The sequence below is a fragment of the Acanthochromis polyacanthus genome, chromosome 2, assembly GCF_021347895.1.
Source record: "Acanthochromis polyacanthus isolate Apoly-LR-REF ecotype Palm Island chromosome 2, KAUST_Apoly_ChrSc, whole genome shotgun sequence".
Lineage (NCBI taxonomy): Eukaryota > Metazoa > Chordata > Actinopteri > Pomacentridae > Acanthochromis > Acanthochromis polyacanthus.
In genome coordinates this window covers 13,180,637-13,193,181 of record NC_067114.1, presented here as the reverse complement: position 1 = coordinate 13,193,181, position 12,545 = coordinate 13,180,637, and the positions used below count along the sequence as shown (strand labels likewise).

The 12,545-nt window shown below is 40.7% G+C and overlaps 1 protein-coding gene across 1 annotated transcript in view; it reads right to left on the bottom strand.

The window, feature by feature from the left end:
• The window catches only part of prtga (protogenin homolog a (Gallus gallus)), a 34,399-nt gene that overhangs the window by 8,072 nt on the left and 13,782 nt on the right, over positions 1 to 12,545 (bottom strand). The window contains exons 8-14 of the mRNA XM_022212980.2: positions 12,261 to 12,425; positions 10,594 to 10,899; positions 9,156 to 9,344; positions 2,888 to 2,983; positions 2,603 to 2,789; positions 1,266 to 1,393; positions 973 to 1,143 (exon numbers count right to left, since the gene is read on the bottom strand). Of these exons, the coding sequence (XP_022068672.2) occupies positions 973 to 1,143; positions 1,266 to 1,393; positions 2,603 to 2,789; positions 2,888 to 2,983; positions 9,156 to 9,344; positions 10,594 to 10,899; positions 12,261 to 12,425 (1,242 nt within the window). The remainder of the gene's footprint in view (positions 1 to 972; positions 1,144 to 1,265; positions 1,394 to 2,602; positions 2,790 to 2,887; positions 2,984 to 9,155; positions 9,345 to 10,593; positions 10,900 to 12,260; positions 12,426 to 12,545) is intronic.

The following is a 12,545-nucleotide window of genomic DNA, read 5'->3' as shown; positions in this document are numbered from 1 at the left end:
ACTCTTAAAAACACCTTTGCTGCCTCACAAATCAGATACAACAGCTTTATAGTCTCTGCTAATGCTTCTGTTTCCACACACAAGGATGCTGCAGGACACCACATTCTGATCTTGTGAAATAACTATGAGAAGCCTTCTTTCTGCACTGACGCTGGCAACAGAATGATTTGTAATTTACGTTTAACCTACAAAGACAAAACTCTGTCCCAGCTAAGTGATAAAGTTTTAATATGCTTTTCTTCATCCGACTGACAACTTTACAGACATTTGTGCATTATTGTTCAGCACTAAACTAGACAATTTAGACAGTTTCACACTAAAACTGTCCAAATGTAAACTAAAAAACTATTCATAAAAACTAGAAACTGTGTTAAAATACACAAAACCAATACTATGACTACTTCAGTGAGGGTTTCATTGATGAAAACAGTTAAACACATATTTGAAATAAAGCAAAAAGTCTGTGTGAGATTTAAACTATCCGTAATCTGTTTTTTCATACCAACACAGTGACGTCATTTCTGTCTTTATAGCAGGTGTAAACACAGGAGCAGTGAAAAGATTAGACTAAATACTGAATGTTGGCTGTTGTACTTTAATGTGATCCTCTGGATAATCAATATGTCATTACTATATCTGTATAATAGGCGGTTTGGCACAAAAAATAATAGAGATGCGGACTTATAGACGTAGTTAAAAATGATCATTAACAATGTAAATGAGAATCTTTGTTCTAATCACGTTAAACCTCTAAGCTGATCTTTTATCAGTGAGACAAAAGCAGTGAGCTCTACCTGTCCGGCACAATTCTGAGATCCCAGTGAAAAGAGACGGAGATTAGAGGATGAAATGAGTTACTGATTTCCAATGGACTGTTTGTCTGATGCAGAATTAAAGCTTTGTGTCTCCCTCCTCTGCTACACATCTGTAATGCCTCCTTATCTAAGCGCCTCTTCCCACTCTCCTCCTTACCTTCTCTTTGCAGCACTTGCCATTCCCCGGCTATCCAGGCGTTTCTAGAAGCGTACAGGATCGTGTAATGAGTCACGGCTACATTAGGTTCATCTGGGAGCTTCCATGAAATAAGAGCCGTGTCCTCCTCAATCAGAGTCACTTTGACGTTGGAAGGTGGCAGCGTGGGAGCTGGGAAAGAAAAGTAAAACGCTTCAACATATGGATGTCATCACAACTGAAGGAACATGTTTATGCTAACAGCAATGACTGTAGAAACCATATAAATAATAAATGAAATGTTTTGTGCTCACCTTCAGGAAGAGTACTCTGATAGACCACAGGGCTCCAGGGGCTGGACAGCTGGTCAATATGAAGGCGAATAGCAAATTCATACTTGGTGTTGGGCTCCAGATCTCGCACCAGGAGGCTCTGCACACTCCTGCAGAATAAAAACAGGAGAGATGCTTAAAGAACCAGCCTCCTGAAAGCATTTATTTCCTTTTACCTACAAGAGGGTCTATTTATCCAGTTATATGTTCAGAGTGATTCACTGAGGCATTAGCTGTGCAGGTGATACTGATAAAATATAAACTCTAAGAGGCAAGCTGAAACAGTACTGAAAGTGCAATAATTTAAACAGGCACGTCCGTTCTATAAACTATATTCTATTCACTCACGATATTACCGAGTTTAATTGGGGTGAACAGGTCTTTTAACCCTCCTCATTTACGGGCACCAAAAAATATTGTTTCCTCGTCTGAAAAAAATCCAAAAATTCTGCAAAAAAAATTCCCAAAATTTCTAAAAATTTGCAAAACCTTCAGGAAGAAAATTCCAGTAATTCCTTAAAAGTTTTATTTTAAAAAATCCCCCAATTTGGCAAGAAAATTCTTTTCAATATTTTCAAAAAATGAGTAAAAATTTTAAAAAAATATATCTAAAGTGATTATATATATATATATATATATATATATATATATATACACACCAGTATAACTTCTAATATATTTTTTAAAAACATTCACCAAAAAAATTACCAAAATCCAGAGAATTTCACAGGCTTTTGGTTGATTTTTTGGTGAATTCTTTTTTCACCAAAAATGTTCAAAGATTTCCCAAAAATGATGAAAATGTGGACATCAGAAGTTTCACTGAGAAAATATTTTTTTCCCCCACATTTTCAAACTTTAAAACGGGTCAATTTTGATCTGCAGGACGACACGAGGGTTAAAAATGACCAGAAGGTGGTGATGTGGAGCTGTGATGGCACTAAGGAGGAAGGACACAACAGAGAGAAACTGGTGACTTGTAAACTTTCCCACGTGCGTGAGAGAATAGTGTTGAGGGAGGAAATTCAGCTGAGAAAATGTGAAACTAGGCAACAATATAATACAGTGTTAAGATAAACCAAGCCATCGTAGAGTGTTGTCCATCTGGTTTGACTTTCCATGAATCCCTCTATAGATAGGAAAGCTATAAAAAGTCCACTCCAGAAATATACTAAAGCTGCACTAGTCATTATCACACCACAGATATTTTGGTTACTGTTAAATATGTGTGAGTTACGTTCGACTCTTGAATTCAGCCTCTAAATGGGCAATTAAAGGCATTAAAGAAGCTGTAAATGAAAACACGAGGAGATTCTTACGTCTGCAGGTAGAGCACCAGGGAGGCGTTCTGCAGGCCAACTGGGTTGCAGCGGACGGTATAGTTGACTGCCTGGCTGGAGGTGAAGGCTGGTCTGCCCCAGTGCAGAAAGACTGCAGTGGAACTGTTGGTCTTGGCGTACACATTGTGAGGCGGAGGTGGAGGTGGCACCAGGCGATCTCGGACAGCTGAGACGTGCATCGAAATAAAAGTAATTATTCCCATTTTGGCTTAAAGTAAATGCAAGACATGACTGTGGTTGAAACACACTAAAAACGTGACTTACAGACACATCCAGGGGTGCTGATAGTCTGGTCGGCTTGGTATCCATCTCCAACAACATTGTAAGCCAGTAGCTTAACGTGGTACTTCTTTCTTGGATCTTCATTCAGAAAAAGAGACACAAAATTTGTATATTAACTCATTCGGTGTATGTAGACTTCAGGAATCATGTACAGATTTGTAATGACCACAGCTTAGAAACCGATGTAATAATTCAACATGAGCCTCAGCAGTGTGCCAGATGACAACGCGACTCCTGCAGCCAACAGGAAACAGGGCTGCTACTTGAAAGAGAGCTGGACTGTGTGGGTGTGGGGTCACTGAGGTTTCTGCTCTGATGGTTTGGTGGGAACGAGAGGTGAGGCGGTGCGACAGATGCTCGCTGCTGCAACTCCTTTGGTCAGTTTCAACAACACTCAGGGCAGCAGAACAGAGGAGCTCCACTATCCATCACCCTGTCACCCCGTGCTTTTGATTGCAAATAAGAAGCCCCCGGTCAGGCCTGCTGGTCAGTGGTCAGCAGCCACCTCTACTATGGTCCTGAATCTCGGGGTTAAATCAGGAGACAATCCCCTGGGAGGAACACTGCTGATGGTCAACAGCAGTTGCAGGCCTCAGTGACCCTGAAGACCCTCTGCTGAACAATGGCCATCTGACCAAATGTCCCTTTTACCCCTAAAAGAATAAGATCACGTTCTAATTTAAATGTTGCACACATCATCGCTATTGTGCTTCATATGTGGCAACTTTTACAGACTATAAGAAATGTGGCATCCCTTCTAATTAGTGTTTCTCAGATGCTTAATAACAATCTGGAGAGACATAAGACATTCAAGATAAAAATAATTTTTGGTGACAACATGAAGCTATCATTACAAAACATATATGAACATATAGCACAAATAAATACACGCAATCCCACTGTAACACAAAATAAATCTTGAGGCTAAATACTACTACCAGAGACCTGTGTGTCTTGCAGAAAACAAAAACACTTCTATGAGGCTGCAGAGAACTGGGAGACCACAGGAGATGAATGTGTGTCCATGGAGGTTAGTAAAGTTTAGGAGGGGTGGAGCTACGTTAGTTGCACCCTCATGCAGCCCCGAGGAGTTTCACTGGAGCCACAGCAGGGCAGGGCAGGCTGAGATAAAACTCTGAAAGAATCCGGGGTCATGGGTGTGGAATAAGAGATGAGCCTCTTTGTTTTTGCCCAGGATTCCTACATCGAAATAGTTATTTACAAAGGCGAGCAAGACTAAGAAAACGGTCCACTCATTAACAATGCAAAGTGTAGTCATGAGTTGCTGGTCTTTGTGCAGAGAAGAAAAAAGTTTACTATGAGCAGGGAGACGATCAGAATTAAACTCTACTTGCTAGGTCGAGAGAAACATAAAGACAGAATTCCTAGACTTTTTGCACAATGTCCACCTTGTTATCCAGAGTTTTTGTTGCAGTTTGTTAAGCCTCAGTGTCCACCTATAAAGAGGAGCAGGCATGTAGTGTGCACATCTACTCAGCCCCGCAGTACAATGGGCCCGTCGTAATTATGCGAGAGAGGAGCTCTGAGAGGGGGGAAGCTGTGACATCTGGGCCACGACCTTTGACATGGAATCTGGGCAAGCTAAATCCTGCAAAAGGAGGGGTTACGGTTCTCTCTCTGAAGGGGGAGGGTCACGCAAAGGAAGTGAGTGGAAAAACAGGGAAACGCCAAGAGTCAAAGTAAAATGGTGCTTAAGTGGTGTCAAATCGTCCGGATAAGAGAAAACTCAGCAGACAGGTTTGTTTTTCAGCCACACTGGAGTCATCTAAAGCTTTCAGGACATCGAGATGTGGCCGGAATAAGTGGTTATATCCTGGGGCGTCAACATCAAGATGACAAACAAGAGGGGTGTTATTAAAACCACCCACAAAACACACTGCTACTGTGTAGTAACGCAATACACAAACTCTGATACAGAAAAGAAGATGGCGCGCAGTAAATGTTGATGCTTTTTGTTTTACTATGAGATCCTGATGAGGCTGGAACTACCACTTTTGTTACATGTCAACAAAATTGTGGAAACTTTGTGTATGACCTGATTGAATATTCCATTTACAGTCATATAGAACATGAAAAAGCTGAAAATCCTCACACTGAAGAAGCTGGAAACACTATTAATTGGATTTTTGCTTGATTAAAAGACTAAAACTGTTGATAAAAAAAAATCACTGTGCCGATTAATTTTCCCACTCTTAAAAAGCCCCACATTGTAATCGTCACTCTGTTTCAGGAACCACAGAATTCCTTGAGTGTTTTCTTGAGGGATGCGTGGCTTTACTGCCATAAATCATTCTGTGTGTATTAAGGGGCATATTTGAGCCATTTGTGGTCACCCTTCTTTTACAGCTAAAATGCAGTTCCCGTTGGCCCCTGAAGTTTTGTTCAGTTGCCTAAAGGCCCCCAGGCCGCTGCAAGCCAGGAGTGAACAGGGGCCGTAAATGTCATCTCCTGCTTGAACCCTCACACCAGCATCTATCATCCCTCCCACCACCTCTCTCTCTCTTGCCCTTACTCCCACAAATCAACACAGACATACATTCACACACAGGCAGGTTAATCACTAAATAACCTTTTAAAACAATCTTGATCTAGCATTCACACCAAGTGCGACGTGTTTAATAAAAGGAGTGGAAAAGATGCAACAAGGCCCGCGGCTGTGAGATAAATCTACAGTTGTGTGCACAAGGCTGTCTGGTGCCAACAGGTATGAGAGGTATTTAAGCGTTGACTATTCATGTTCTTCTCACCGGCCAAACAAAGAGTACAAATGCGAGGAAAGGTCACATCGCCATGCCATTTGTACCCAACCGGAGCCTCTCAAACACATTCCTGTCCCTCATGGTGTGCTTTCAATCATCTGGAACGTCATAGGTGATAATTTAATGAGGCGGCCGGCTCAGAGCGTGCTCTTCTGCAGCTGGACACAGAGCTGAATCAGCAGCATCCACTTTTACCACAGCTGATCAGAAATCAATGCTATTGGCAAAAAAAGGGGATGGCCTCTGTGTACTACATCGAGTGGGTTATAGGAAATGCCATTTACAGTACAAGCAGATTTAATTTGCAGCGATCGCCCGCTGAGAAAAATCAACATTCAGCATTTTGAAGTCACACCGGTTCAAAGTCGCTCACTTCAGGGCTTCAAAGTGGAGTTTTGCTTGTAATAACATAAGTTATCAGCCCTCAAAATTTGAAGTATATAAGGTCAACAATGCTAGCCTAGCCACGCTAGACCCATGTTTCTGAAGGCACAAGGGTCTAGGGCCGCTCGACAGGGAGGGAGGCAGGTTAAAAGGTTGTCTTTCAAATCACTCTGCAGCAACTGGGTAGGTATACAACCAATCAGCGCAACAAATAGGCTGACGGAGTTCCTAGAGCACAGGCGGATTGTGGCTAAGTCCCATTAGCTTCCCAACCAGCGGAGCCAACTGGTATATTAAGGATTTGCCATATCCCGTCGGCATAAGTCCAAATACGTCTTTCTTCTCAATGAAACATTTCAGTGCCGTCCTTTGTTTATCTTTCAAGTTGAATTTTAGCTTCAAATCTTTAAGGGCTGTGGCCAAAGCCGAGTCGAAAGATAACTGTTTATTGTGCGCCGGTTGTTTCTGTCAGAATCGTCACGCCTCTGTCGTCACTTCGTTACGCCCGCCTTCTGACTCTACACTTCATGGTGATCGGTCCGGCCAGTTTTAGGAGAATCCAGCCTCGAGTCTTATGGAGGGTAACTAGACCCACCCTGGCAGAGAATTAAATGAGCTGCTGTGGGTTGTCTAGCGCGGCTAGGGCTAGTGCCAGGCTAGTGCCCGTCTCTCCACCTCCAATGTGTTCAATCTGATTCCAACCACTGAGCCAGCTTTTTTAATCAGTTTGTTCAGACGGCTTGCATCCTTCTGTTTTATGCTGCCTCCCCAGCAGACTGCAGCATAAAACAGGACACTTGCTACCACAGACTGATAAAATGGTAAATTGCAGGAGCAGAGTTTTCAAAAAGGGAAGTTATTCTAAATGGTACCATGTTGTTCTCATTAAAGACTAGTCGCCTTTACAGTACACCACATAAATATGAACAAAGCAAAGCTCTGTCCTTTCACTTTTCATTCAGATTTTGAGTTCAGCCTTGCTATCAGTGCTTATTGAGAATGATTTGCAGAAAATAACCATCAATGATCTTTGAAAAGCATTTAAAACTAGAAGGGAATTTGCAGAGAATTCACAACGTACCACACCTGTGTGCCCAAAGATCAGATGGTCACCATTAAAGTGAGATCATGTCACTTTTACAAAACTAAATAATACATGTGTCTTCTAATAGAGTGAATTCACTGAGTTTATGGCACATCTCCATTTGCATGGCTATCAGAGAAGTTTTTTTCCATTGCAGTGGATTTAACTAGATTCCCACCTGTTAACAATTTCTTGTATTTAGCTTTTAATAGTTCCCATTCACTGCTTTTAAAAATGTAAACGTTATCAAAATTTCTTTCAAAATTCTCTCTTGCATAAACTATTCTGTATCAATAGATTAGGATAAAAGAAATACAATAAATATAAAAATAGCAGTAAGTAATGTCTTGAAGGCAGAATGTGTAATTGGGAAGAAGCATTCATTCTATTGCAGTGAGTTCCTTCACAGCAAAACAATGTTTTGTCTGCTGCAGGAAGTGTTGCCACACAGGAGGTCAGCTACTTCAATTTACACCTCGCCCCTCCTGCTCTCTGCTGCTGCTAATTTGTGAGAAAAAAATCTCGAGACAGTGAGGTCACAAGACACGTTCATTGTTTGGCCTTCAGCTCAGTTGGTCAGAGGCTGCGATTCCTTGAAGTCCTGGCTAATAAACTATCTTTGTGGCACTCAGAGCCCAACACAATGAGAGTCTTTGATGTCAGTGCTCCTCCAGCACCACTGCTCAAAGCAGTCATAAAACACATGATAAATCAACCACCACAAAACAGCTTTCCCCTCTTTGAAACACAGCCCTGCAAGGCTTCTTCGATAAACACTCACACAAAGATGATTCTTTCCATTCACATGAAACTCATATTCCAAGAACAATTAATTCATATTCAGCACAAGAAAAAGTCATGAAAATAATACTGAAATATGGAAACTTCTGCATATTAACATACATCATTAGAATCAAATTCAAAGTGGAAAATAATAAAATACTCAATAAAATACAAATTAAATTAATTATAGGGAAATATTTCGGTTACTTCTTTCTGACTACCATTTGTAAATATTATTAAAGCATCATCACAGGAAATGGGTCTAGATTTAGATAAATAAGATCAGGATTTATGCTATTTTCATCAGAATTAGAGTTTCTCATTTTTAGTACCAGTCTTATCAGTACAATATGAGAACGGGCAATAAAAGCAGTCGTGTTTCCTGAAGTAAATATCTGACAAAATGCCTGCAGCAGTTAAAGTTAACACCTATAGTAATTTATAGTGCTTCCTCTTCTTCTTTTTTCTCTTTCCGATGTCATTCAGGCACAGAGCTTCCTGATTTACAAGTCAGCTGCTGGCCACCTGGTTGACCCCCTCTGGCCACAGATGGTCAGTTGTCCACTGCACTGGCCTGAGACCCTTTTACCCTCTCAAACAAAAAAAGTCAAAATGAATCTGACCTGAAGGCTAAAAGAGAGGGGAAAAAAGCTGTGATATGCCTCAAACACTGTCCAGCAGTCGCAGAAAAGCCACACACAAATCCAACGCAGAGGTTGGGAGGTCGTGGAAGTGGGATGTGGTGCTCTTCTGCTCCACGCCTCATGAACCTTTGCCCCACACATGACAAGACTTTAGCCAATTGATCACTCATACGCTTGGCTGTCAATAGATGCTGCTGCTGGTTTCAATAAGAAATTATCCACCACATACTATTATCCTGAAAAAAGTCTGAAAAACAATGTGGAGAAACATGTAGCTTAATGTAACTTATAATAGCCATCCATAATCAACTAAAAACATGTATTACACCCCATCAGTTATGTTAGTAAGATGCTCATTTAAGTGTCAGGTAGATTAGTGTCAGAGAAAATCCCTTTTCTCCTAAAGATGTACAACTATACAGCAAAATACCTCAACATCTTATCAGACCAGGAACCTGTATAAATACATAACTTCTATCATGTGTCAGTGTTCCCACGAAGACCATGTAAATACTTGATCAACACCAACAGACCAGGTACCGCAGCAGCAGAAGGTAACTTGAAGCAAAACTCACCGAGGCCTCCGATGGTGTGGGCATAATCAGAAGCACGCAGCTGCAGCGGGGCGCTCTCAGGCTGGCTCTCCTCGTGGTAGAACAGTTTGTAGCCTTGCACACTGGCTGAGTTCTTGGGTGCCAACTGCCAGCGCACTGTAATAGTGGTGCAGTTCAAAGGCTCCAAATGCAGCTCAGGAGCCAGAGGAACTATAGAGAAAAGATTCAGAAAAACATTTAACATTAAAGCACACTCTGGATAAAATTCCATGTGGTACAGATGTTGCTCTGTATGTTAACCTCTTGCTGTCCTCATTTACGGGCACCAAAAAATATTGTTTCCTTGTCTAATAAAAAAAAAAAAAAAAAAATCCAAAACTTCAGCAAAAAAAAAATCCCCTAAAATTTGGCAACAAAATTCTCCTAAATATTTTCAAAAAATGAGTAATAATCTTCCAAAAAAATCCTAAAAATATCTAAAGTGATTCACACATTCACACATTGTGAATGTTCTTAAGAAACATTTTTAACATATTTTAACACCAAAAAATGTTCAAAGATTTCCCAAAAAAGTTGAAAATGTGGACATCAGAAGTTTCACTGCAAACATATAGTTTTTTCCACATTTTCAAACTTTAAAACGGGTCAATTTTGACCCACAGGATGACACAAGAGTTAAAATAAACCACACCACTGCGAATGACATGCCTTTCATTTTCATTCTGTGCTTAAGAACGTTATTTTGGCATCTCTGAATGCAATCCAAAGACTTCAAGGCACTGTTTTGCTATGTATAAGATAAAGATGGAATTCTTCAGAAAACAACGACTTTTTCTTTGAAAACTGTAATCCATCCACTGAGCTGTTTCCAGTATTTGTGATGGACTGAGGAGGTTCCAGAACGGATTTTCTTTGAACACTGCCATATGATGCCTCACCAGCTGTTTCACACTCAATACAAACCAAGGAAAACCACACAACAGGGAGCCATTTCACACATTTTCATTTCAGGAACGAAGGGAATGTAGGTTTTCCAATTGAAGACCCTGCCTGAGTTTAAACTGGGATTGAGGGCAATAGAGATGGGCAGGAAAAACGAATCCCCCATCCCCCCATCAAAGCTTCAGATGTAGCCCTAAACAGACATATACTCTTTCCCACCCGGAGGCCTGAGTCGCTCCCTTTATGACCCATGACTGAAGCCCTTCCAGTGTTACTGACAGTGCAGGGCAAAGGTCACAGAGTAACAAACGCGATGCCTTAACAAGATTATTAGAGCAAGCTCTTCTTCTCAACAAGGGAGTGCAGTGATAATTCAGCCGGTTTGGACAACTTCCTCTGGGTAAATGAGAATATTTTTTCATTTTCAGCAGTTTTTTAAATTGTGAAAAACATTTCTTTTCTTTCTGATTACTTGCTGCTATTTCAGAAACTTTGCGGACAGCTCTTCCAAACGTACCTCGAGCACTGGAGGCCTTTGGAGTGCGGTGAGATGTCCAGGCAGACTGCTCACCCCACCCTATGCTGGTAGCAGCAACAATACGCAGAAGGTAGATGGTGTCTGGCTGCAGGTTTTCCAGCAGATGTTGGGTCTTTTCTCCAGGTAGTTCTATCTGGGACACTGCACTCTCAGAGCTGGTGCGATAGGACAAGCGGTAGCCAGAGACTCGGCCACGACTGAGCTTGTCTGGAAGAGGCTGCCAGGACACCTGGATGTCTGTGGGGCTGCGGCTGGTGAGGCTGAGCTCTGGGGCACGCAGGGGAACTGTGGACCAGGACAGAAACATTAGGTGTGATAATGCCGTAACACTCAAGTGATAACCTCATCTGATTATGCAATATAAAGTCAAACAGTAAAACTTGAAGCTTTTAAATAGCTATCATTTCTTATGGTTTGTCTACACTGGAAAAGAAAACTATCCACGCTATGAGCAGCATAAAATCAGACTCTGCTATTGCTCATGCCATGACTGGAAAGTCAAGTTACTGACTAGTTTCTTTACTGAAACAACACAACTTTGTTTGGCTACACTATAAACAGCACAATTACAAAATACTGATGGATGTGACGTGATGCTAACAAAGCAGCAGCATTATAAGTGTTGATACCAGCAGGAACTATGGGCTATGCCAGTATAGATGGGTGAAAAACTATCCTATTCATATTTTAGTTGTATTAGGTCAGAACAGTTGCAAATCAATGAAGAGGACTGTTTTATGGCAAAATGGGATGTTCATGTGATCTATGTATTACTATGATGGATTACCAGTGTGGTCCAGTAATTAATCTGCCAGATTAACCAAAATAGACATTGGGGTTATAACTTTTTGAACTTTTTTTCCAAAATCAAAGTCCTGCATCATGATTGGATGAACATTTTGGTATAATTGAAGAAACCAAACTCCATTTTCAACACTCTTTTTAAAAAGTCCCCCCGAAACAAAAAGTATTAAATACACATTACAGCCAATGACATGGCTTATAAAGTGAAAGCAAGAATAGAAACTGATACTCCAATATATTATGATGGCAGTACAACTTATTATTGATCCATGATCAGTCATATTGACTTGTAATGGCCCTTGTGATAACTTAGCACGGTTTCGCATTTCATATCATTGGCTGTAATGTGTATGTAATACTTTTTTGTTCCGGGGGGGCTTTTTTAAAAGAGTGTTGAAAATGGAGTTTAGTTTCTTCAATTATACCAAAAAGTTCATCCAATCATGATGCAGGACTTTGATTTTGGAAAAAAAGTTCAAAAAGTTATAACCCTAATAGACATCCTTGTTTGGTTATTTTGCAGGAAATGTACCACATCACAATGTGTCAGGATTACAGAATACAACTATATGTAGAACAACCTTTCCATGTCGCTAATGGCAACAGAATAAAATGATAACACACACAATAGTTTGTAGAGGAAACTGCCACAATACAGTTACAATCATTACATGATAGTCACATATCCTGTAAATACTTCTAAGCAATTAAGTAAAAGTTAAAAATCTGATCTCCATAATTAACTTATCAACAAGTACTGCTTACACAGAGGTCCATATAATATAAACGTCCATCATCGCAGTTTGTTATATGACTTGTTTTTGATTTTGCGAAGGCCTCACCGTCCTCAAGCGTGTGCTGGAACACATTGTCTGACATTCGACTGGCTCCCATGGGCATGTAGGCCACCACGTAGAAGGTATAGTTGCAAGCTGGCTCCAGATCATCAATAATGTACCGGGTTGTATCGTTTCCAATGACTACTTGATATTCCTCATTGTTTAATCCTGGACAGATGACAGGTTGAGAAAACGAGTTAACCTTGTCCTACTTTTAAACAGGTCGAATGCAGTTCTGTTTATTCTCAAAGCTTTTTCATTCATAATCATGCCATTGCACAAAAAATG